Source organism: Chiloscyllium plagiosum, chromosome 19, assembly GCF_004010195.1.
Source record: "Chiloscyllium plagiosum isolate BGI_BamShark_2017 chromosome 19, ASM401019v2, whole genome shotgun sequence".
In the NCBI taxonomy this organism is placed as follows: domain Eukaryota; kingdom Metazoa; phylum Chordata; class Chondrichthyes; order Orectolobiformes; family Hemiscylliidae; genus Chiloscyllium; species Chiloscyllium plagiosum.
Genome location: NC_057728.1, coordinates 2,258,256 through 2,282,989, shown reverse-complemented (window position 1 = coordinate 2,282,989; position 24,734 = coordinate 2,258,256). Strand labels below are relative to the sequence as shown.

Below are 24,734 nucleotides of genomic sequence, written 5' to 3'. Positions count from 1 at the left end.
CCCTCACCCAGCCTGTGCTAAATGTGACTCCAGACCCACAATACGATTGACTCTTAACTTGTCTCTGAAATGGTCTGACAAATTTTCCTGGCAATGTCCACATCCCATGAAATAATTTTTAAAAAGTGTGTGTCCAAAGTTGGCAAAGCCATGAATGCAGACTAAAAACTCAATAGAAAGTGTTCAATTATTAGGAGTTTAAATTAGCTCACTACATAAAAATACACACAGGCATGGGCTCTTTCAGTACCGTAACAACCTTATAACCTCCTGTGCTAAAGAGACACGAAAGGAACAAAAGTCAGGGCACTGACGCTCGATCTCAATCCTGCAACATCTCTTTGTAAAGTCTTTCATAAAAAAGAGGACTAAGAGAAGGTCTGACAAACCTTGAGCTTTTCCCACCCATCAATTAGATCATGGCCATTCGGTACATGAAGTCTATCTCCATTGATTCCATATTCTTTACCTAATAGCAAATTCTAATTCAACAACAGTGGTTAGCATTGCTGCCTCACAGCGCCGGAGACCCAGGTTCAATTCCCGCCTCAGGCGACTGACTGTGTGGAGTTTGCACGTTCTCCCAGTGTCTGCGTGGGTTTCCTCCGGTTTCCTCCCACAGTCCAAAGATATGCAGGTCAGCTGAATTGGCCATGCTAAATTGCCCGTAGTGTTAGGTAAGGGGTAAATGTAGGGGTATGGGTGGGTTGCTTTGGCGGGTCGGTGTGGACTTGTTGGGCCGAAGGGCCTATTTCCGCACTGTAATGTAATCTAATCTAAAACCCTCGACCACCAGCCTCAATCACTTCTTTAGGAGAGAGTTCTAGATTTCCATTCACTGACCATTTAGTTAACAAGTGGCTTTTGACATCACTTCTGAATGATCCAAATCTAACTTAAGTGGTGTGCCTCTTTGTACTGTACTCCCCCACAATAGGAAATAATTGTTGCATCGATAGCTAATCAGTTAACTCCCACACCAGTGGTGATGTTAAACTGATGGAAATGCAAAGACAAACCAAAAATATTGTACAGAATTCAGCTTACTGCTCCATGTCCTACAGTTAAGACTAAACAATGGTACCACTTTCATTGGGACCCACCAGTTCGAAGAATGAAATCCAAGAGTTTCCTGAGGATGATGTGAAGAGAAGAGTCTCCAATCGAGGCAAAGCCAGCCGTTACCTCAGCCGCTGATGTGGTGCTGCCATCGAGGAAGGTGACGTGATGGGAGTGGTTGCTGAGTGCCTGTTTCTGCTCACTGCGGACCGACTGGCTGAGGTGAGCAGTGAGAGTGAATACTGCCCCAGCCACCACAGGCATGAGCTCCTGGGCAGCCTCCTCTGTGAGGATCTAAGGGGAAGAGAGGCAGAGGTGAACAAAGCTGTCAGACGACACAGGACTAATACTTTACCTTCTCCAATATGTGCTCCCGAGCACCTCTCTACAATCTCTTATTACACCTCAATTTGTTTTATCCTGTCTTTCCTTGGTTTACAATCCTTTTTGTCAGACACCCAAGTGACTTGACTATCTTTCTCCCTTCAGCTATTCACACACTATTTGCATATGTCTTTTTAAAATTTCTCTCAATTCCTTTTTGTTGCCAAGAAATGTAGTTTCTACCATTTAGCAACTTTGTTTTCAACTCAAATATTTCATAGGTCAATTCATTTCTTTATCAGTGTGACCTCATTTTTTCTGAAGTGTCCCATCTCCTCTTCTGCTCTTTTTGATTTGCTGTAGCAGGTTCCAGTTTCAAGGAACAGTTAGAAGTGTCACTTCTTTCTTTGATCTATTCTAAATCCACAAAGAATGCTGAGTGATCACTTGGTACCTTTTATACAGATAAACTGAAATAATCTGGCAACATGCTGTATACTCCATAAATGGACTCTGCTCACGGAGCAGGAGATATTCCGAAACCATCTGGGAGGCTGGAACAACCGAGTACAATTCTTGACATTGAAGTGAGAATCTCCCCTCTTTCAAGGTTAGGTTGACCCAAACTAGAAATCTGATATTCCAAGAGCTGAGCCTTATCTGCCTATGGCCAGAATAAAACAGAGACCAAACAGCCACATTCTTGTCTCTTCGCTGATCATACAAGAGGCTAATGTACCAAAGTGTTGTAGAGAGAGGAGAAAAAAAACAATCAATAGACTACAGCCTATTGAAAACATATGTCATCATGGGGTCATTTACAACACGGAAGGCATTCAGCCCGAGTCAGTGTCAGCTCTCAAAGAACAATTAAGCTTGTTTTATTCCTTTGCCTATTATCCCCATAGACCAAATACCCAACCTTTTAAAATCACTGATCACCTCTGGTGCAGTGCACTGATAGGTTGAGTAGTGAGTACCTATCATTACCACTCATTCTAAAATTTATCTTCTTCACATTACATCTAATGGCTGACCCAAAACTTTAATGTTTGCATCCCCTAGCCATTATGTTATTGGCTAATGAGCCCAGTTCTTCCCATGACCAGCTTTGCAGACTTGTCACAACATTTATACCTCTAACAAATCTCCCCTCAATTTCCTTTGCTACAAGAAAAAACAGAGCTTGACAACCCAAATTTATTGCTTAAGAACTCCTAACTGTAGAACATCCTTTATGAAGTGTGGTGACCAGACATGGACACAGTACCCCAACTATGGCCTAATCATAGCATTATTTTTTTAAGACTGATAGGAAATAAAAGTGAAATAATTCTTGCAGTGATCAGGAATTTGTTTCAAATACTTTTGCCTGATGATATATGGATTACAGACACAGTCGGTTCTGATATGATGTAATAGTTCAGTCCTTATGCGATAAAAACGGGCAATAGCCGGGCCATTTAAACTAATGGATCCGGAATCATGTTATAACCGTACAGGTAAGGAAAGTTCGCATTCTACAAATAATGGTCTAAATTCTTCAATCGCATTAAAGCCAATTCGCATTGGAGAAACATGGATTATGATGATTAGATTCTCTACAGTGTGGGAACAGGCCCTTCAGCCCAACAAGTCCACACCAACCCTCCGAAGAGTAACCCACCCAGTCCCATTTCCCTCTGACCGAACACGATGGGCAACTAAGCATGGCCAATTCACCTGACCTGCACATCTTTGGACTGTGGGAGGAAACCCACGCAGACACGGGGAGAATATGCAAACTCCACACAGACAGTTGCCCGAGGCTGGAATCGAACCTGGGACCCTGGTGCTGTGAGGCAGCAATGCTAACCTCTGAGTCACCGTGCCAACCCCATCACAGAACCGACTGTACTTAACACACCATTTTTCCAATTGTTTGGTATACTTAAGCTGCTGCAATTCCAGTGGTTAAAATCAGTAAGCTGTGGAATGATGGAGACTTGCTGCAATGATTTTTGTCTCACCTTGTCATGAAGCTCATGCAGAAGGTCTCGAATGACCAGCTGTCTGTCCTCTTCCTGAATCAGGTCCAGTGGACACGCTGCAAGAATGATCTCAACCAGGTGGCGCCAGGACTCCAACATGTGCCGCTTGGCATTGAGACACTCCCGTAGCTTGTTTCTCTCCACCACATGCTGCAAGATCGTGCTTATCTCCTGAATAACATGGTGGCAATGTTAGAAAAAGGCACATTACAAAATGAGCTGCAAACATTATAAATTGCTTCTCTCCTTGAAATATGAACAGGCTGGGGTGTAAACAAACATTGGGAATGCTGAAACAAACTGGAAACAGGAAATTCACAGCAGGTATGTCAGTATGTGTGGCGAGATAGGTGAGGTTTGGGTAATAGAAATCCTCTACCATGATGTCCACCTGTCTTGCCTCTCACAATCCTTGCAAATTAAAAGTTCATTCCCTTAAGTAAATCTGGAGCAGATTAAGATGCCCTTTCATGATGTTCTCAAGACAACTCTCCCTCACGTTCCAAAAACTAATGTGTAATAGGAGGAATCATTCATCCCTGCTGTCAGCTCTGAGACAGAAGGGAGACTGAACCATCCCTGGAACATTCCTCATAACATTAAGACTTTATGACCAGAATTGAACGCAATACTTTAAGTGCTGCCTAACCAAAGTTTTATAAAGCTGCAACATCATTTCCTGACTCTTGTACTCAATGTCCAAACCAATAAAGCTTCTTCACTATTTTATCTACTTGTGTGGCCACTTCCAGGGAGCCATGGACCAGGACCCCAAGATCCCTTTGTACATCAATGCTATTAAGGGTTCTGCTATAAACTGTACACTTTCCTTTAACATTTGATCTCCCAATGCGCAACACACAACACTCATCCAGAATAAACCCCATCTGCCATTTTTCTGCCCATATCTGCAACTGATCTATATCCCACTGTATCCTTTGACAATCTTCAACATGATCCACAACTCCACTGATCTTTGTCTCATCTGCAAACTTACTCACCCCCCCCTCCCCACCATCTACATTTTCATCCAAGTCATTTATATATATCACAACAGCAGAGACCCCAGGACTGATGCCTGTGAAATGCCACTAGATTAGTGGAGATTACCTACAGTGTGGAAACAGGCCCTTTGGCCCAACAATTTCACACCGACCCTCTGAAGAGTAAACCACTCAGACCCATTCCCCTACGCTATATTTACCCCAACCTAATGCACCTAACACTAAAGGAAATTTAGCACGGTCAATTCACCAAACCGGCACAGCTTTGGAATGTGGGAGGAAACTGAAGCACCCGGAGGAAACCCACGCAGACATGGGGAAAACGTGCAAACTCCACACAGACAGGTTCCCTGACACTGTGAGGCAGCAGTGCTAACCACTGAGCCACCGTGCCGCACTAGTAATGGACCCCCAGCCCAAAAAAACACCCTTCCACCACCAGCCTCTGCCTTCTATGGACAAGCCAATTCTGAATCCATGCAACCTAGTCACTATGGATCCCATGCATCTTAATTTTCTGGATGAGACTACCATGAGGGACCGTGTTGAAAGCCTTTTTAAAATCTATGCTGACAACATTCACTGCTCCACTCTCATCGATCACCTTTTCCATCTCCTCGAAAAATTCAACCAAGTTAGTAAGACATGACCTGTGCTGTACAAAGCCATGTTAACTGTCCCTAATTAGGCCATGCTTTTCCAAATGCACATAAATCCTATCCTTAAGAATTCTCTCCACTAATGAGTGACTCACTGGTCTATAGTTTTCTAGATTATCTCTATTTCCCTTCTTGAAAAGAGGAACAACATTAGATACTTGCCAGTCCTCCAGGACCTCCCCAGGGGCTAACAAGGACACAAAGCATTTGGTTAAGGCCCCAGAAATCTCCTCTCTTGCCTCTCAATAACCTGGGGTAGACAACATCAGACCCCAGGGACTTAACCAGCTTAATGCTCTTCAAGCACTTCTTCACTTCAACACCACTTTTTTCTTGATTTCAAATGCCCTAGCATATTAGCATGCACCGCACAAATCTCACTATCCTCTGTCTTTCTCCTGGGTGAATACCAACACAAGGTACTGTGCCTCCAAGCGCAAGTTCCCTCCTTTATCCTTGAGTGGCCCTACCTTCTCCTTAGTTATCCTCTTGCTTTCAATGTATGTATAGAATGCCTTGGGATGCGCTTTAACCCTACTCGCCAAGGACATTTCATGACCCCTCATTGCTCTCCTAATTTCCCACAAGAGTACTTTCTTTTTTTTATATTCCTTTGGGCCCTATCAGATTTTAGCTTTCTAAACATTACACATGATTCCCTTTTCCTTTTGACTAACTTCCCAATATCCATTGTCGTCCAAGAGTCCCATACCTTGCCATCCCTCCTTCCTGGTACATGCTGGTCCTAAATTTTGACTAGTAGGCATTTAAACAATTCCCATATGTCAAATGTGGAGTTGTTCAATAACTGCTGAAGAAGGGCTTATGCCCGAAACGTCGATTCTCCTGTTCCTTGGATGCTGCCTGACCTGCTACGCTTTTCCAGCAACACATTTTCAGCTCTGATCTCCAGCATCTGCAGTCCTCACTTTCTTCCCAAATTAACACCCCCTAGCTCCTGCCTATGACTGACATTATTTGCCCTCCCCCAGTTTAGTACCTCCCTGCAAGGTCCTGATTTATCTTTCTTCATTATTCCTTAAATTTTAAGATAGCTGGGAGCACGGTTTCCATAATGCTCTCCTGCTATAAGGTCAGTCACCCTGCCTGGCTGATTTCCCAATACAAGGTCCAGTATGGCCCCTCAAGTTGGACTATCCACATACTGTTTCAAGAAACCCTCTAGGATGTACCTTAAAAATTCTGCCCCATCTATGCCTCTTGCTCGATGAAAGTCCCAATCAGTATTGGAGAAGTTAAAGTCACCCATTACGACAACCCTGTTGCTCTTGCATCTTTCCATAATCTGCCTATGTATTTGCTCCTCAATGATTCAATGACTTTTGGAAGACCTATCACATAATCTCATCAGAATGACTGCATCCATCTTATTGTTGAGCTGTATCATAGTGTCCCCCCGGATGGGCCCTCCAATATGTCCTCTGTGAATGCAGTTGTGGCATTCTCCCCGATTGGTAATGCATCTCCTCTACCTCTTTTTACCTCCCTCTATCTCTTCTAAAACCAAAAGGGCAAACCAGCAAGGAATGTAAGAACTTGATTACGAGCTTTTTTAAATACCGAAAAAGGAAGAGGGCGGTCAAAGTGAACAAATGTCCCTTAGGAAATGAATCTGGGAAGATACTTGTGGGGAGCGAGGAAATACCAGATGAGTTAAACACGGTGAAAGATACTTCAAACATCCCACTAATACTAATGAGTATGGGGAGGAATTAAGTACCATCATTGTCATTAAAAAATTAGTATCAGACAAACTAAAGGCAAATAAGTCCCTGGCCCTGATGCTTTGCTTTTTGGGTCCTAAAAAGAACTAAAAGGATAGTGGGTACATTTGCTGTAATTTTCCAGAAAAAAAAACTTGGATCCTGGGCAAGTATCAGAGAATCAGAAAATTGCAAAAAAAATGAAAAAGTAAAAAAAAAGTGGTTAGCCTAACATCTGTTGTTGGAAAAGTATTGGAATCAGTTGACAAGGAAGAATAGCACAATATTTTCAAATTCCAACCTAAACAAGCAGACCCCTTCTCCCCCCATCCTGTTTCCTGTTCATTAGTCAATTCTTTATCCATGCCAGTATACTACCTCCAACACTGTGGGCTTATCTATGACTTGACTTTTTGTGAGCAAGCAAAACCAACATGGCTTCACAAAAGGGAAACTGTGCCTGACTGATTTATTAGTGGTTTTCAAGGAAGTCTCAATCTGAGTGGGGATCGAGGGGAACCAGTAGATGCATCATGTTTGGACTTCCAGAAGACACGATACCTCATCAAGTCATAGATAAGCCCACAGTGTTGGAGGTAGTACACTGGCATGGATAAAGAAGTGACCCAAGGTGGGGGGGTAGGAGGGTGGGAGAAGGAGTGTTCTTTTTCAGATTGTGTGCAGTGGGGTTCCACAGGGATCAATGCTGGGACCACAACTACTTACAATATATATTAATGACTTGGAGGAAGGATACAAACATGCTGTAACCAAAATTTGCAGACAACATAAGAATAGGTGGACAGGCAGATTATGAGAGAGATACAAGCAGTTTACAAAGAAATATTGTAAGGTTAAGTAAGTGGGTAAAAAGTTGGTAAGTCGAGTAGAATGCAGGATAAATGTGAAGTTGTTTACATTTGGAAAGAAAAACAAAAGAACAGAATATTATTCAAATGGAGAAAAAGGGCAGAAAGCTGCAAAACAAAGGAACCTGAGGATACATGTATATGAAGCATGAAAAGCTAGCACATAGGTAAAGTAGATATCCAGAAGGCTATTGGAATGTTGGCCCTTATTTCAAGGGGGTTGGAGTAGAGGAGTAGGGAAGTCTTACTGCAGCTGTACAAAGTGAGCAGTTGTGGTCCCCTTATTTAAGGGGACATATTGGTTCATCGAAGGCAGTTCAGAGATGGTTCGCTCGGTAGTGTCTTCTGGGCAAAGATTAAATAGGTTGGGACCTGACTCAGTAGAGTTCAGAAGAATGAGAGGTGATCCCATTGAAACATATAGGATTCTTAAGGGGCTTGAAAGGGTAAATGCTGAGAGGATGCTTAACTTCTCACTGGAGAGTCCAGGACCAGAGGGTATAGTCCCAGAATAAAGACTAAGACGGAGATGAAGGGGACTTTCTTCAGGGGATTTAGTCTTTGGAACTCCTTGCTACAGTGAGTGGGGCAGAGTCCTTGTATACATTTAACGCTGTGATAAGATTCTCCATCTATAGGGGAATCAAGAATTACAGAGAAAAGGGCAGGAAAAAATGGACTTGACGAATGATGGATCAGCCATGATCCCGCTGAATGGGGAACAGGCTTGAGGGTCGAATGGCCAACTCCAGTTCCTACTTCTTATGTTGATCAATCCTGGCAGCTTCTTGAAATGACTCAGCTGTTTTATAAATACAAGGTATGTGTTGGGAGTTGGGGCAGGGAACTCCCACATTAGCAATAAATTAGAAAATCAAGTACCGCAGACAAGTAATCCATTGTACATAAAGTCTCACCTCCATTAGTAAAGGTCGTTGTCCAATGGCTGCTATTCCTTGCAGGGCATTCACTTCAGCAACAAGCACTCTGTGAAGGAGCTAGAGGTAAAACAATCCACAATGAAAATATTAACAGCATTAGGTTGCACTGAATTACAAAACAACAGAAGATGGTATCTTGCCACCTCGTCTGAAGCAAGCAGACAAGTCATATCTTCTGACACATGAGGGAGGATAGATGAAATGGCAGCTAGTTCTAGGCAGTTTAGTGGTTTAGTGCCTTCTCCCAGGTATGTTGTAGCCAAGGCTCATGTATCCCACCTACCTGCCACAGATGGCAGCTAATAACCCCGAGAAGAACCCAGCCGCACCAAGCTGAGACCTTGACGAATGTTATATGGTTCAAAGACAATTGCTCCCTTAACTGGTGAGGACAACTGAGCCCGATTCTGCTTTAGATAGATCACTGCTGATGACCAACAACTTTCTTCAAATGGATGCTATGATTAATTACGTAATGCCGTGGTGAAGGATGAATTAAATTAGGCGACGGACAGGTCGTTATTATCCCCTCGGACTTAACAGAGAATAGTCAGTTTCTATCTAGCTACTGTCAAGCATGTGGAGTATCTACTCATGGAGCAGGAGAGTCAGTGTTTCGGGCATTCCTGATGAAGGCTTTATGCCCGAAACATTGACTCTCCTGCTCCTCAGATGCTGCCTGAACTGCTTTGCTTTTCCAGCACTACAGTTTTTGACTCTGATCCTCCAGCTCCCACTTTCTTCGAATAGCTGCTTATCTCATATCAAAATCCAATTCCTATTCCAAGTGCATCCTGTTAATCTGTCAAAGCCCCTGCCCATGAAGGAAGAGGAGAAAATCAAGATGCAAGAGGTGAGACAAGATCAAGTATGACTGTATATCAGATAAGGTGCAAAGCCAAAGATAGGTCGGCTTACACAGGCAAGGACTGAGGAAACAAATCAGTAGACCAAGGCTGATCCTGGGGAATGAAGTGGAAACCTCCATCAGAAGACCAATATACAGAACTATCCCAGAAAAAAAAAACAACTGACACTTTAATGGAAAAGCCACCTGGCTTGTTATTTTAATTGACTAGTAATTTGCAGAAAATATTTGGTGATTATAGAAAAATGTAGACGCCAACTTTACACGAGTTCCGGTGGATTATCACCCTGAGGGGTTGTTGGGCTGCTTGGTGTATGTGCTATTCAGTAACATCAAACATCAGACTGCCACCAAGAAAGGCACTCAGTCTTCAACTATTGGTAAGGGGAGGGAACTCCAAACATACAGGGAATGCTTGTCAGAGGGAGATGGTGTAGAAAAAAAAGCTAAAGATGGAGGAAAGACAGAGCTGGAGATGAGCGAGGTATTCTAGAACAGAAAGAATCAACACAAGGTAGAACAATCACAAAACAAACACTTGGGCGGGGACCATAAAATGCAGGCATTAAAACAGGACAGAGAGTGGAAATGCAAAGGCAGGGAATATAAAAATCCTTTTATATTGAAAAATACAATGGCATGGTGCTACAGACAGGAAACATTGAATGTGAATAATAGAAGGAAAAAGCAAGGAAGCTAAAAATGCTGATGCAACGTTGTACTCAATAGACCAGTTACCTTCACATTGCAGACGGTCTGGCCTTGCTGGTTGCTGTGTTCACATTTCGAGATGACTTGCTCAATCTGGGCACGATCAAAAAAATCCAGATGAAGCTCTTCTGGAGACTTCTGGCCGAAGTCAATTGAATCTAGAATACTGAGAATCTTTCGACGCACTAGATCAGAAGTAACATTGGGGATATCAATGCAGTATTTCAAATTGTTATTGTCAAAATCCACCCATCCATGAACAACTACTTGCACCTTTTGAACATATTTAATATAATACAATGCTCTGAGGCATTCACACAGGCATTACAAAAGATGCCATAGAGCCACATGAGGAAATATAAGGCAAATGACCAAAGCTTGACAGGTTTTACAGAGTCTTAAAGACAAAGATGGTGAGACTGAGCAAGATAATTCGAGGGCTCAGAGCCCAGAACATTGGAGGTACAGCTGCTATTGGCCGTGTGGTGAAGTTTGGAGATGTTCAAGAATCAGAGGAGCAATATATATCCTAAAGAGGATTCTAGAATTGCAGATGATGAGAGTGATAGGGAGGGAGCAAGGTCAGAGAGGTGTATAAACAACAATGCACATTTTAAATCAGATCCATTGTTTGGCTGGAAATCAGTCCAAATCAGTGACTGATGAATCAATCTTCTGAGTTAGTACGTGTTAGGACACAGAAGCAGAGTTTTGGGAGACTGCAATTTACAGGCACTAGTTGGTAGGAGGCTGGCCAAGAATGCAGTATAGTAGTCATGCCCAGATGAAACAAAGGGAAGAAGGGCTGTTTCAACAGACCAGTTGAGGGAGAGATGAAATAAGGTCATGTAACAAAGGTGGAGTTTTTCCAATCACAGTGAGGGGGGCAGGATAGTGGTGTTCGGGAGGGAGGAAGTGGTGAGAGGAAAAAATGTCAATATTATTTCACGTGGGAGTCAGGCAGGGAGGTTCAGTGTTGGGTGGTTGGTTTGGTTGAATTGGGGTCGACTAAATCATAACATTATGAAGTGATATTGACTTTATGAGCACAACCGTGGCAAATGTGAACTATTTCATTTTGACCTGAAAATACTTCCTACATCGTTAAAATCTAGAAACAGGGGACAGCCAAAGAGACTGCGAAATGGCTTAGTACTCAGATCAGCAAAATGTCATGAACAAGTACACTAAGTCAATGACAGGAATACGGTGGTCCACAAACACTGATTCATGCAACTTACTGAATATTGATTTAATTTTCTCTTTATCTTAAACAAATGTGTCAAGTTCAAAACACAAGTGGAAAAGACTTTTGATTCAGAAATTCAAATACCTTTGGTGGTGGTGTCAAAATGCAGAAACCCAGTTACATTTCTTGTTTCTTCTTCCAGGCTCCCCTCTGCATCAACTGGTAGATAAAAGTAGGGTAAGCATGAGCTAAAAAAGCACATTTTGCAAAACACACAAAATTCATGTACAGCACCACTGATGAACTACCCAAATTCATCAAAAGAGGAGGAGAAAGGACTCAAATGAGACCACATCAGAGGACTGCTTTATCTGAAAACATCAAAGCCTTCTACCTCAAACCTATGAGCATAATTAGCTCTTTTTATGAATGGAGAAAAACATGACTCCTTGATCAGAACATATTTGATTTATCTGCTCTTAGGACTGGGGAAATAAAGAAAGGCTGCCTTCTTGTCATCTTTAGTTCTCTTGAGCTGACTGCCCTGAGCTGCTCTTTAGCAATTGCTTCTCTTTGGAGGCTTAATCAATATAGAGGAAGAAATATAGTAAAGTTGAAAGGTGGTGAATGCTTCAGAACATTCTTTTACAATGCAAAAGCAAAATATTGCAGATGCTGAAAATCAAAAATAAAAGCAGAAAAGACTGGAAATATTTAGGTCAGAGTCATTATGGAAGAAGGCCATTTGGCATATTGGGTCTTTGCTGGGTCTCTGTAAAGCCATATGCTCCATTCTACTACTCTATCCCAATAACAAACACATGCACTTCAAGGGTCCATCAATTTCCTTTTGAAATGACTAATCTTTCTGCATCTGGCAAAATCTGTGGTCAGAAACCGAGTAGGCCCGAAACCACATGGTTCAGGCCATTCAGCTTTCACAACCGCTGCTGACAAAAGGTCATGAACCAAAACACTAACACTATTTTTCTCTCACTGCAGATGCTGCCAGGCATGCTGAACCTTTTCAGCATTTTCTCTTTCCTATTTCTGCTGCAATGACTTTTTTTTTGTCTTTATTCACTCACAGATTGTGAGCATCACTGGTAAATACTGACCCCTAATTGCCCTTCAACAGAGTTGCTTGGTGAACCATTTCAGAGGGCAGATAAGAGTTCACTACATAGCTATGTTCCTGGAGTCACATGCAGACCAGACCAGTGAAGGACAGGAGATTTCTTTCCCTAAAGGGCGTTAGTAAACAAGATGTTTTTTCCATGACCATAGTTCTATAGTCATCATTAGAGAGTAGCTTTAGATTCGAGATTTTATCAATTCAATTCAAATCCCACTAGATGCTTTGTTGCAGTTGAGGGTTCAAACATTTTATAACTAGTAAATTCTCAAGATGTGGGTTTTTGGAAGTGCTGATATTTACTAACCATTCCTAGCTGCCCCGACACAATTAAGTGACTTGCTCAGCTAATTCAAAGGGCAGATGAAGACTCAATGCTGTTATCATGTAGGTCTTTCAACGCTAGACATGAAGCAGAACAATTAAAGAAAGAGCTAACTCCCTGTGGGAGCTGTAAAACAACACTGTAATCCAGAGAATGAGCTTTACCAACTCATAATTCACAAATCGTGATTCATTTTCTTCCATTCCAGCTGTGTCTTCTATTTATCACAGACACTAGCTCTTGGCCGGCGTAAAGTCCCATAGACCCTAGGTCCGGAACAGTATCCACCCCCAAGTAAATCAGGCAGGAATGACCATCAGGGGCTCAGGCAGCTTGATTTGCGCTCATCTTTGTTTCTCCCTTTTCCCTGACCCAATGCAAAAAGATCATTTCACAAAGCTTAAAAACTAGATATCACTGTGAATTACATTTCCCCAGAAGAGCATAAAATCATACTTAAATCAAATCAATTATGAATCGCACTTTTTTGAAAGAATATTATTGTTTCTGTAGACCAAATAGGGTCAGTGGATAAGAAAAACAGAGTCAAATGGCAAGTCATATAACCAGAGTTGCACAGCATAGAAACAGCCTCTTCGGTCTAACTTATCCATGCCAACCAGATATCCTAAACTGATCTAGTCGTATTTGAGAGCATTTGGCCCATATCCCTCTAAACACTTCCTATTCATGGACCCCTCCAGATGCCTTTTAAATGCTGTAATTATACCAACCTTTGGCAGCTCAGTTCATACAAGCAACATCCTCTGCATGAAAAAAGGTGCCCATTAGATCCCTTTTAAAGTTTTCCTCTCACCCTAAACCTATCCCCTCTAGTTGTGGACTCGCCCAACACAGGGAAAAGACCTTGGCTATTCACCCTATTCCATGCCCCTTCTGATTTTATAAACCTCTAAGGTCATCCCTCAGCTTCCAGGAAAAATAACCCCAGCCGCTCCCTATAGTTTAAACTCTCCAAACCCACCAACAGTCTTGCGAATGTTTTCTTAACCCTTTCAAGTTTAACAAATTTCCTGCCATATTAACTATCCCTAATCAGTCCGTACCTTTCCCAATATATGTAAATACTATCCCTTAGAATTCCCTCCAACAATTTACCCACCACTGATATCAGGATCTATAGTTCCCTGTCTTTTCCTTAGATTAGATTAGATTAGATTACCAACAGTATGGAAACAGGCCTTTCGGCCCAACAAGTCCACAATGACCCTCCAAACAGTAACCCACCCAGACGCATTCCCCTACCCTATATTTACCCCTGACTAATGCACCTAACACTATGGGCAATTTGGCCTGGCCAATTCATTTGACCTGCACGTCTTTGGATTGTGGGAGGAAACCAGAGAACCGGGAGGAAACCCACGCAGACACGGGGAGAATGTGCAAACTCCCCACAGACAGCGCCAGGGAATCAAACCTGGGTCCCTGGCGCTGTGAAGCAGCAGTGCTAACCACTGAGCCACCATGCTATTCTACCATCTTTCCTAAATAATGGCACATTAGCCAACCTCCAACCTTCCAGTACTTCACCAGCGACTATTTATGAAACAAATGTCTCAGCAAGGAGTCTCGCAATCACTTCCCTAGCTTCCAGCAAGATTCTGCCACATACATGATCAGGGATTTATCTACCTTTATGCATTTTGAGATGTTCAGCACCCCCCTTCTGTAAGATGAACACTTTTCAAGATATCACTATTTATTTCTCTAATTTCTCTAGCTTCCATACCCTTCTCCACCGTAAATTTGGATATAAAATACTCGTTCAGTATTTCAACTATCTCCTGTGGTTCCATACATAGATGGGCTTTATGTTCTTTAAGAGGCCTATTCTCTCCCCATTACACTTTTGTCCTTAATGTTTTGGAGAATCTCTTTGGATTCTCCTTAATCATATTTGCCAAAGCTATTTCATCTCCGATTTCTTTCAAGTATACTCCTACTGCCCTTATACTCAAGGGATTCACTCAATCCTAGTTGTTGAAGAAATTTTTCAGATTCAGTACGTGGATGCACCAACTACAGCAGGAGCAAAACTTGACGATTTCTTTGGAAACAAGGTACAGTAAGTGGCGGAGCACTTTTGGGCCAGTGATCGCAATTCTCTGAGTTTTAAAATAGTTATGGAAAAGGATAGATCTGACCTAAAAGTTAAAGGTGTAAACTGGAGTAATGCATATTTTTACAGTATTAGACAGTAACTTTCAAAATTTGAGTTGGGGAAGCTATGTGCAGGTAAAGGGACAGTTGGAAAGTGGGAGGCCTTCAAAAATGAGATAATGAGTGTACACAGGCTACATGTTCCTGTTATTGAGAAGTGTCAGAAAAGTTAATAATAAATTCCATGTTTTATTCTCAATTCTCTATTACATACTTCTTCTAACACAGACACTTTATGGGCTTCAGTTGGCACATTCTAAAAAAAAATTCAAACCTTGTATAACTAGGACATTTTTCCTCTCCGAAGATCCCCCAAAATACACTCTCAAGTCAAGCAATTTTCACCGCCACCCCACTGGGAAACTGTTTCATGGACACCATCAGGTCATATATCCAATTAGCTTTTCTTCAGTGAGTTATGTAAACTATTTAGCTTGGTGGCACCTCAATCATTACAAGTGCTTTTCTCCACTCAGCAGCCCCATGCAGATAGAATTCAGATACAATGATTCAAGCAAACAATCAACTCTTTGCTCCTCCACACGAAGGATACGAGGTCAATTGGTCACAGACCACTCCTTCCATCACGACCAGCCAGCCCCTCCAAGAGAAACAAACAATTTCAGCAGAAGGAAATTTAGAGCATTCATATGGCTCAGATCCACATTGGTCATGGATTATCTGCCCAGCCCTCCATACCTGTTTGATTAGATGAACAGAACAGGTTTGAATTGAAAACTCCTCAAAACAAAGGCACCATCCCCACATCAAGTATGGAGTTCACACATGGTGGGTTTGAGAGCACCTGGCGGCTCCCTGGTTTCAGTACAATGAAATTACAATACAGAGGAACCTCGATTATCCGGCATTCAATTAACCAAATTTCAGATGATCCGAACAAGATCGCAAGGTCCCGATGTGTTATCTGGCATCTATTATCCAGCAGTCAATTAACCAAATGAAATACTCCCTGCCTGTGTCCTTTGGATAATCGAGGTTCCTCTGTACTCAACAGTGGCCGAGTGCCACTTGAAATTGGCTTGTTTCATGAAACCAAACAACAATCTCAGTGATTCTTAAACAGGAGGCAGCCAGTGAGAGCAACATGTCAATCATATTGGGAGGCCTACAGCAGAAAAGGTTAAAGGGAAATTTTATACAGCATTCAAAATTATGAAGTGTTTTTAAATAGATTAAGGAAGGAGGAAATAGTGCCACCAGCTGGATGGTCAATCCTCTGATCAGACGGAGGTCATTAATTTAAGGTAGAACCCAATTGAAAATTAGAACTGATGATTTGGAATGCAATGCTTAAAAAGATGGTGGAAATGGATTAAAAAGCAACTTCCGAAATCTTAAATATTTAAGAAGGACAAAACAGCAGGCTCTGATAACATGAGAGAGTTTATTAATGTACGATTCTTTAAAGAGTCAACTTAGACAATGGGCCAAATGGTCCTACTGAGCTGTATGTTTGTGATCCCTGTACACATTCAGAAACACTTACCAGAGTAAGATCGCAGTGGCACATCATCAAGCAGCAGATGGAGGAGGCGCTGTGTGTGAGAACGCTGTCGATTCAGAGATGTCACACGCAGTTCGATCCCAGCAGTCTTCATCAACCATGACATCTGGTTCAAAGCTGAGATTGCATGGCCTGTGGAGAGGAATTCTTTCAGTTTTGAATGAAGTTACAATTTATTTTGACATACAAAGATAATGGTGAAAAAACAGAACATTGGGTTTGGATGGAACGGAGAACCAAGCTGCAATCTGAACAAGAGGGAATGAAAATAGGTAAGAGAGAGAGAGAAATTGGGGCACATATTAAGAAAATATTTGCACCTTCTAAAGCGAAAGAAAATGCAAAACAGGGAAGAAGGAATAAACTTAAAATTATTGTCTACCTTTAACTGCAAAGGGAAGATGCTGGATCTGGGAGAAGAGAAAATCTTGGCTTGTTCTCAGGTATCGCATGGTTGGTCCAGAGGTATCTGAATATGCACACAATTGATAAATCACCTGGGAAAGGAGAAATAATACCACATATTTTATTTCGAATTACTACATACAGTAATTGGGATTTTCAAAACTAAGGAGCGGCTCCACAATTCGCTTGTGCAATACTTGGCTCTACTTGCTCCTGAATAATGCTGACTTGGTGGGATATGATCTTTTGAGGTTTGTTGCCAATTCCTAGGTCATCTGGTGCGATGCAATCAATCAATTTCGAGAAAGACAACAAGTCATTCCACTCTGTGCAGGGCATCAAAGATGAATGACAGACTTATCTTTTTAGCAATCATAAATGTATGAGCTCAAGAACAGGAGTCACTAGCAACTCGTGGGCTTATTTCCTTTGCTCTTTAAGGTTGTTGACACCACCATTGACATGAATTTAGTTATATAACATAGATCAAAGATGGAATTAGGAGGATTGGTCATGGGGGGCACCAATCAATTGGGTGTTGGTACAGATCTTTTTGCAATAAGGAGCACCTTTACAGAGACATATTTAAAGGAAATTTCTCAACTATAAGCTCAGAAACATAGCAAAACCTTAAAATATATTTATAAGGCTCTGGCTTGGCTATAACTGAAACAACAGTCTTAATTCTGGACAGGACACTTGAGGAATGCCTTGGAGAGGATGTAATTGAGGACAGGCAATAAATGCTTAGCCAGCAATGTCCACACACCTTGAGCAAGAAACACCCATTCCCTTTCCAAAACCCCCCCATAAGTTCCTACAATGTCAGAATTTTTTTTCAAGTGGGGAGGAGAACAGAGCGGAGCATGACCAGGTCCATATTTTGGAGGGAGCCAGTGTTGGACTGGGGTGGACCAAGTTTAAAAATCACACAACACCAGATTAGAGTCAAACAGGTTTGTTTGAAAGCACTAGCTGGTGTTGTGTGATTTTTAACTTTGTATTTTTAACAATATGGGCCAAACAAAGTTTATAAGATTATTGTGTTTTAGCTTTATTTTCAAAATCAGTGGACTAACAAAGAGAGTCGCGTGATCTACTCTGCATACTGCGCAACATTAAGCTCGTTTGTTGTTAAGTGGCAAAAGTCCAAGTTTTTTTTTACTGGGAGGATGGTGCAAGATGTTCACACCTATAGACAATGGCAAAAGCATCTGTACTAACTGAGCAGACCGTCACCAAAGAAGATAATAAGAATGTCAGGTCAGGTAAAAGTTAAAAGACTTTTATGGTGATGGGGTGAAGGGGGTTATAAAAGTACAGCTTAATATATATGTTCAAGACATGTGGACATTGCTGGTGAAGCAAACATTTGTTGCCAATCATCAACTGCCTGTGCTGGTTGTCAACATGGTGTATGCTCAGTGCCATCAGGAAAGGAATTTTGAAACTTTAACCCATGGCCAGTAAAGGGGCTATTGACAAAATTCTAAGCTGTTTGACCTTGCAGGGGTATTTGCCTCTCTAAGCATCGCCACCAGAATTGTGATGGAGAGGTTGCAAGTGCCTCAGAAACCGAGCTAAACCATCTGGGGACAGCTCCTGGTAGGGTCATCCATGATGGTTAGGTCAAAGGGGAGGTTTCAAACAAAGCACAATCCATGAAGTTCTCAAATGGTGGAGCAAGTGGAGGATTACGGCTGAAGTTAAAGCATCACAATGGTTGCAAAACCGAATGAAGGCTTCAAGAGAAGGGCTCTAGATTAGTGTGGTGCTAGAAAAGCACAGCAATTCAGGCAGCATCAGAGGAGCAAGAAAATCGACGTTTCAGGCAAAAGCCCTTCATCAGATTCCTGCCAATATACCGGCCACTGCAGCGGACAGCAGGAACTGACAGCCGGAAGCGGCAGGTATAAATCACTATAAATGCCGGAGAAAACATCACAGAAGCGCTTCACAGGAGGCTCCCAAGCACTGGGGATGTCACCTAGACAGGGGACAAAACGTCTGCAACACAAATTCCCAGCTCAGCGAACAGAATCACAACAATACCATTGAATCTAGTGAAATTGAAGCAAGTGTTTAAGGGGAAAAAAATCAAGTAGGACTGGAGAATGATGTTTTCAAATCATTGTTACGCCTACAAAACAGCGGGCTAAAACCTCAAAAATTGGATTAGTTTAGTCAAGTTGTTAATTGGTACAGACGGATTGACTGAATAGCCTCCTCTTTGCCAGCACCTACGACTAAGTTATCTCTATCGGGATTATAACAATAATAAATACTCATTCATTCATTCGAGTGGGATGTGGCCAGCCAGCATTTATTGCCCCTCCCGAGTTGCCCATGAGAAGGTGGTGGTGAGCTGCCTTCCTGAACCACTGCAGTCCACCTGCTGTGGTTTCACTCACCATGCCCTTAGGGAGGGAATTCCAGGATTTTGACACAGCAACAGTGAAGGAATGGTAATATATTGCCAAGTCAGGATGGTAAGTGTCTTGGGAGTGGAACATATCTGCTGCCATTGTCCTTCTAGATTTGTCTGAGGATCTTTGGTGAGCTTTTGTAGTGCATCTTGTAGATAGTACACATTGCTGCTACTGAGTGTCGGTTGGAGGAGGGAGTGGATGCAGTGCCAATCAAGCAGGTTGCTTTGTCCTGGATGGTAGTTGGGGCTGCACTCATCCAGACAAGTGGGGAATATTCTATCACATTTCTAACTTGTGCCGTGTAGATGGTGGACAAGCTTTCAGAAGTGAGGAGGTGAGCTACCCGCCGCAGTGTTTCCAGCCTCTGACTTGCTCTTGTTATCACTGCATTTATGTAGGGAGTCCTGTGAGGTTTCTGATCAATGTTAACTCCCAGGATGTTGATAGCGGGGGAATTCAGGGATGGTAACACCAGTGAATGTCAAGGGGCAATGGTGAGATTGTTTCTTATCGGTGATAGTCATAGCTGGGCATTTGCGTGTCAAGAATGAGATTTGCCACATGTCAGCCCAAGCTTGGATATTGTCCAAATCTTGTAGCTTTTGAACACGGACTGCTTCAGTGAGGAGTCGCAAATGGTGCTGACTATTGTGCATTCAGTGAATATCCCCACTTCTGACCTTATGATGGAGGGAAAATCATTGATGAAGCAGCTGAAGATGGTTGGGCTGAAAACACTACCTGAGGAACGCCTGCAGAGATGTCCTGGAGCTGAGATGACTGACCTCCAACAATCACAACCATCTTCCTATGTGCCAGGTATAACTCCAATCAGCAGAGTTTGCACCCCTTGATACCCATTGATTCCAGTTTTGCTTGAGGTCCTTGATCAAATGCACCCTTAATGTAAAGGGCTGTCACTCTCACCTTCCCCCTGGAATTCAGCTCTATTGTCCATGTTTGAAATAAGACTATAATGAGGTCAGGAGCTGAGTGGCCCTTGTGGAACCTGAACTGGACATCACTGAGCATGTTATTCCCAAGTAGATGCTGCTTGATAGCACGGCTGATGACACTTTCGATCACTTAACTGATGATCATGAGTAGACTGATGAGACGGTAATTCATTAGCTTGGATTTGCCCTGTTTTTAACATACAGGACAAACTTGGGCAATTTTCCACACTGTCAGATAGATGACAATGTTGTAACTTGACTGGAACTCTTGATAAGGGGAGCAGTAAGTTATGGAGCTCAAATCTTTTGCAGGAACGTTGTCAGGACTGGCAGCCTTGACAGTATTGGCTTCCCCCAAACATTTCTTGATGTCACGTGGAATGAATAGGATTGGCTGAAAACTGGTATCTGTAATGCTGGGGACCACTGGAGGAGGCCAAGATGGATCACCCACTTGGCACTTCTAGCCTTATCTTTTGCACTGATGTGCTGGGCTCTTTCATCATTGAGGATGAGGATAGTTGGGGGAGCCTCTTCCATGTGAGTTGTTTGATTGTCCACTCCCATTCACAACTGAATGTGGCAGGACTGCAGGGAGGGATTTGTAGCTCACGTTGTGGTTCGAGATGTAGGTTTGCTCGCTGAACTGTAAGTTGCATTTTCAGACGTTTCGTCACCATAACATCTTCAGTGAGCCTCCAGTCGAAGCATTGCTGATGTTTCCTGCTGTCTATTTATATGTTTCGGTTCCTTTGGGACGGTGATGTCATTTCCTGTTCTTTTTCTCATGGGGTAGGGTAAATGGGATCTTAGTCAATGTGTTTGTTGTCTTAGGAAGAACATCACTTCGACTGGGACAACACATCCCTTTGAGGACAAGCCAAACAGAGACACGCCCAAGAATTTCTAGAAGCATGGCATTCCAACCGGAACTCTATCAACAAACACACTGACTTGGATCCCATTTACTACCCCCCTGAGAAAAAGAACAGGAAGTGACATCACCACCCCAAAGAAAGCCAAACATATTTTAAATAGAAAGTAGGAAACACCAGCAGTACTTCATCTGGAGGCTCACTGAAGATATTACCTAGTATGGTGATGAAACATCTGAAAATGAATCTTCCAGCTCAGAAAGCAAATCTCCATCCAGGACTGCAGAGCTTAGATCTGATCCATTGGTTGCGAGATCACTCAATTCTGCCTATCACTTGCTGATTCACACCTCATCTTAAGGTATGCCTGGTTTTGCTCCTGGCATGCCCTCCTGCACTCTCTATTGAATGCATGGGTTAATGGTAATGGCTGAGTGGGGATATGCAGGACCATGAGGTTGCAGATTGTGCTGGAGTACAATTCTGTTGTTGTTGATGGCCCGCAGTGCTTCATGGATGCCCAGTCTTCAGCTGCTAGAGCTGTTGAAAGTCTGTCCCATTTATCATGATAATGCCACACAACATGATGGAGGTTATTCTTGATGTGAAGTTAGGACTTCTTCTCCACAAGGACTGTGTGGTGGTCACTCTTACTGATTTGTAAGAGTGCCACTCTTACTGGCAGATTGATAAGGATGAGGTGATGTATGTTTTTCCCTCTTGTTGGTTCCTTCACCAGCTGCTGCAGACCCAGTCTAGCAACTATATTCTTTAGGGCCCAACCAACTCGATCAGTAGTACTGCAGCCGAGCCACTCTTGGTGGTGCATGTTGAAATCCCCCACCCAGTGGACATTTTGTGCCTCTGCCGACCTCAGTGCTACCTATGGAAAGGCACATATTTACCAGAAAAGGAACACAAAATACGAGGTATAAGAATGTGATAGGTCACCTTTCTCTGCCAGGATCTCTAAATATTGCAGCTAATAGATCTTCTCATTCTCGGAGCAGAAATACACTATTCAGCATTGAGCCTGCTCAACCATTCACAATTAGATTATGGCTGATCGGTACCTCAAATCCATTCACCTGTTTTATCTCCACAACCCTTCAGTCCCTTTCGCAACAAGAATCAATCAAACTCAGTGTAGAAATATAACGGCAGCTTAATATTAAAGATTTTTCAATGGGAAACCGTCACTAGCAAAGATTAACAAATAATAAGAGCAAAGCCTCAATTAAATAGATCCAAGTAAGCATCAAGTATGTGTCTAAAGTGGGGCAGGGAAAGAAAGTTCATTCCTACCTGATAGCAAAGCTCAGCCAAGTGTGGAGCTTCCTTGACTGCAAGGGGTCCATTCCTTCCTTCAGTACCCTTCTCAAGAATATTTAAAATGGAGTGAAGGCAGGTTCGTGGACAACCAAGAACACCTAATTTATGTTAAAAACAAATCCACGTCAATGTAAACTACAATACTATCTAAAATTGTTTAACTGTATTGCTGGGGGACAGTAGATTGACTGCAAGTGCAGAGAGCAGTGGTAGATGCGACAAAAGGAATAGAAAGACATGCTTGCAAGAGTGTTGTTCTCGACACGCATCATCATATTATTAAAGCATTAAATTCTATGTTCATTATCACAGTCAAAGCTTTTGTTGGGACGGGAAAATAAAGGCTATTTAATCGTGGTTGTTTTGAGTTTTTCCAGGTTTTTCAGCAGGTGTATCATAGAAGAAATTAAAATATTTAAAATTTCTAAAGGTGCAAATGTATGAAGAATAAGGTCAAAGTTGAAGTTACCTGGATCTTGCAGATTGGTGGCACTCACTGGCTTTCGCAGTTCATAACCCAGTAAATACAATGCCAGGTTGGGAGCTTTCAAGTCCAAGGAGTTGATCAACAAACTCAAGATATGGATTTTGGTGTCATGTCTGACCAGGGTACATTTCTTCTCTGTGACAATGCCTGTGATGAGAAAATACTTCTGAACATAATGATAACATTTTCCCCAATAACAGAGCCGTGTACTAGGACAGAGGCTAAAGATCACAACATTGGCAAAAGACACTGGGTTCACAGGACAGTGGAACAAGAATCATGAAAGTGAATCAAAGACTGGAGTTGAGTAAAAGCAGAAATGAACAGAAAACCAAGGAACAGCAGGAGACAAGATGGAGGGAGTCAGGAAGGAGAAAGAGCCAAGCAGTTGGAAAGGATTATTCGGCATAGGTTGAATTGACTGATGGTTACAGTATGCGCATATGGAACAAAAGACAATTGCAAATAAAGTATGAGGCAAGTGAACTAAACTGAATTTGAATACCCTGTGTAGGATATCCATTTTAGTAAAAATGGTAGCATATATCATTTATTTACAATTTGGAGTTGCACAGTCTTGTCAAACTGAAGACAAATTACATTTCTTCCCAAAGATATGAGGCTACAATGAATGACCTGCCAATTCCAACAGCAATCCAATTAAAAGGAGGTTAACTGGTGCCCTCCTTCACTGTTTTGAGTCTCCATATCACTCTCCCAGAATGGAACATACCAGTGTCAGCCTGAAGCATTTCTTCAGCTCCTTCACTGTCCAAGCAGTCCACAAAACCAGACATCAAAGTTTCACTGACAGTCTACAGAAAGCACAAGAGTGAATAACTGTTAGTAGGACACAATCCTCTTCTTCAGCATGAATGTATGAATATGATGAATAGTTCATATGAATAAATACCCAAGATACAATTTTTATCCTTCTGTTACAGACACTTTCACTGACACATGAAATCTTACAGCTGGCAAAAGAGTAACTGTTGGAGACTGAAATAACAAGAAAATGCTAGTAATACTCAGCAGGTCAAGGAAATTCAAAGGTGAAAGAAACCAAGTTGACATTTCAGGGCAGTCATTTTTCATTGTTTGCATCAGCCAGAGTGAAGTATTTCCAACATTTTCTGCTTTCAATCAATTTCTGAAACATGGGGGAAGCTGCTGCATACAGGTTTGGAATTCATACATTTTGGTTTCACCAGTTGAGAGATGATTTTCATATGGACTTTGGAAAACCAGCATGAAGGAATCCCCAGGAGAAAGTGAGGACTGCAGAGTTTGGAGATCAGAGTCAAAAAGTGTGGTGCTGGAAAAGCATAGCAGGTCAGGCAGCATCCGAGAAGCAGGAGAGTCGTCGTTTTTGGCATAAGTAAATTAACATGGACATTTATATAAACCGACTAACTCCCACAGCTACCTAGACTACACCTCCTCCCACTCTGCCCCCTGTAAAAACGCCACCCCATATTCCCAATTTCTTCGTCTCCACCGCATCTGCTCCCAGGAGGACCAGTTCCAATACCGAACAAACCAGATGGCCTTCTTCTTCAAAGACCGCAATTTCCCCCAGACGTGATCGACGATACCCTCCACCACATCTCCTCCACTTCCCGCTCCTCCGTCCTTGAGCCCCGCCCTTCCAATCGCCACCAGGACAGAACCCCACTGGTCCTCACCGACCACCCCACCAACCTCCA

At 42.4% G+C, this 24,734-nt stretch overlaps 1 protein-coding gene across 1 annotated transcript in view; it reads right to left on the bottom strand.

Annotated features, from left to right (window-relative positions):
- nup205 (nucleoporin 205) overlaps positions 1-24,734 on the bottom strand; it is a 109,399-nt gene that overhangs the window by 25,629 nt on the left and 59,036 nt on the right. The window contains exons 20-29 of the mRNA XM_043708929.1: positions 23,762-23,843; positions 23,011-23,175; positions 22,515-22,639; positions 16,927-17,041; positions 16,527-16,676; positions 11,523-11,597; positions 10,217-10,374; positions 8,587-8,667; positions 3,393-3,584; positions 1,104-1,353 (exon numbers count right to left, since the gene is read on the bottom strand). Of these exons, the coding sequence (XP_043564864.1) occupies positions 1,104-1,353; positions 3,393-3,584; positions 8,587-8,667; positions 10,217-10,374; positions 11,523-11,597; positions 16,527-16,676; positions 16,927-17,041; positions 22,515-22,639; positions 23,011-23,175; positions 23,762-23,843 (1,393 nt within the window). The remainder of the gene's footprint in view (positions 1-1,103; positions 1,354-3,392; positions 3,585-8,586; positions 8,668-10,216; positions 10,375-11,522; positions 11,598-16,526; positions 16,677-16,926; positions 17,042-22,514; positions 22,640-23,010; positions 23,176-23,761; positions 23,844-24,734) is intronic.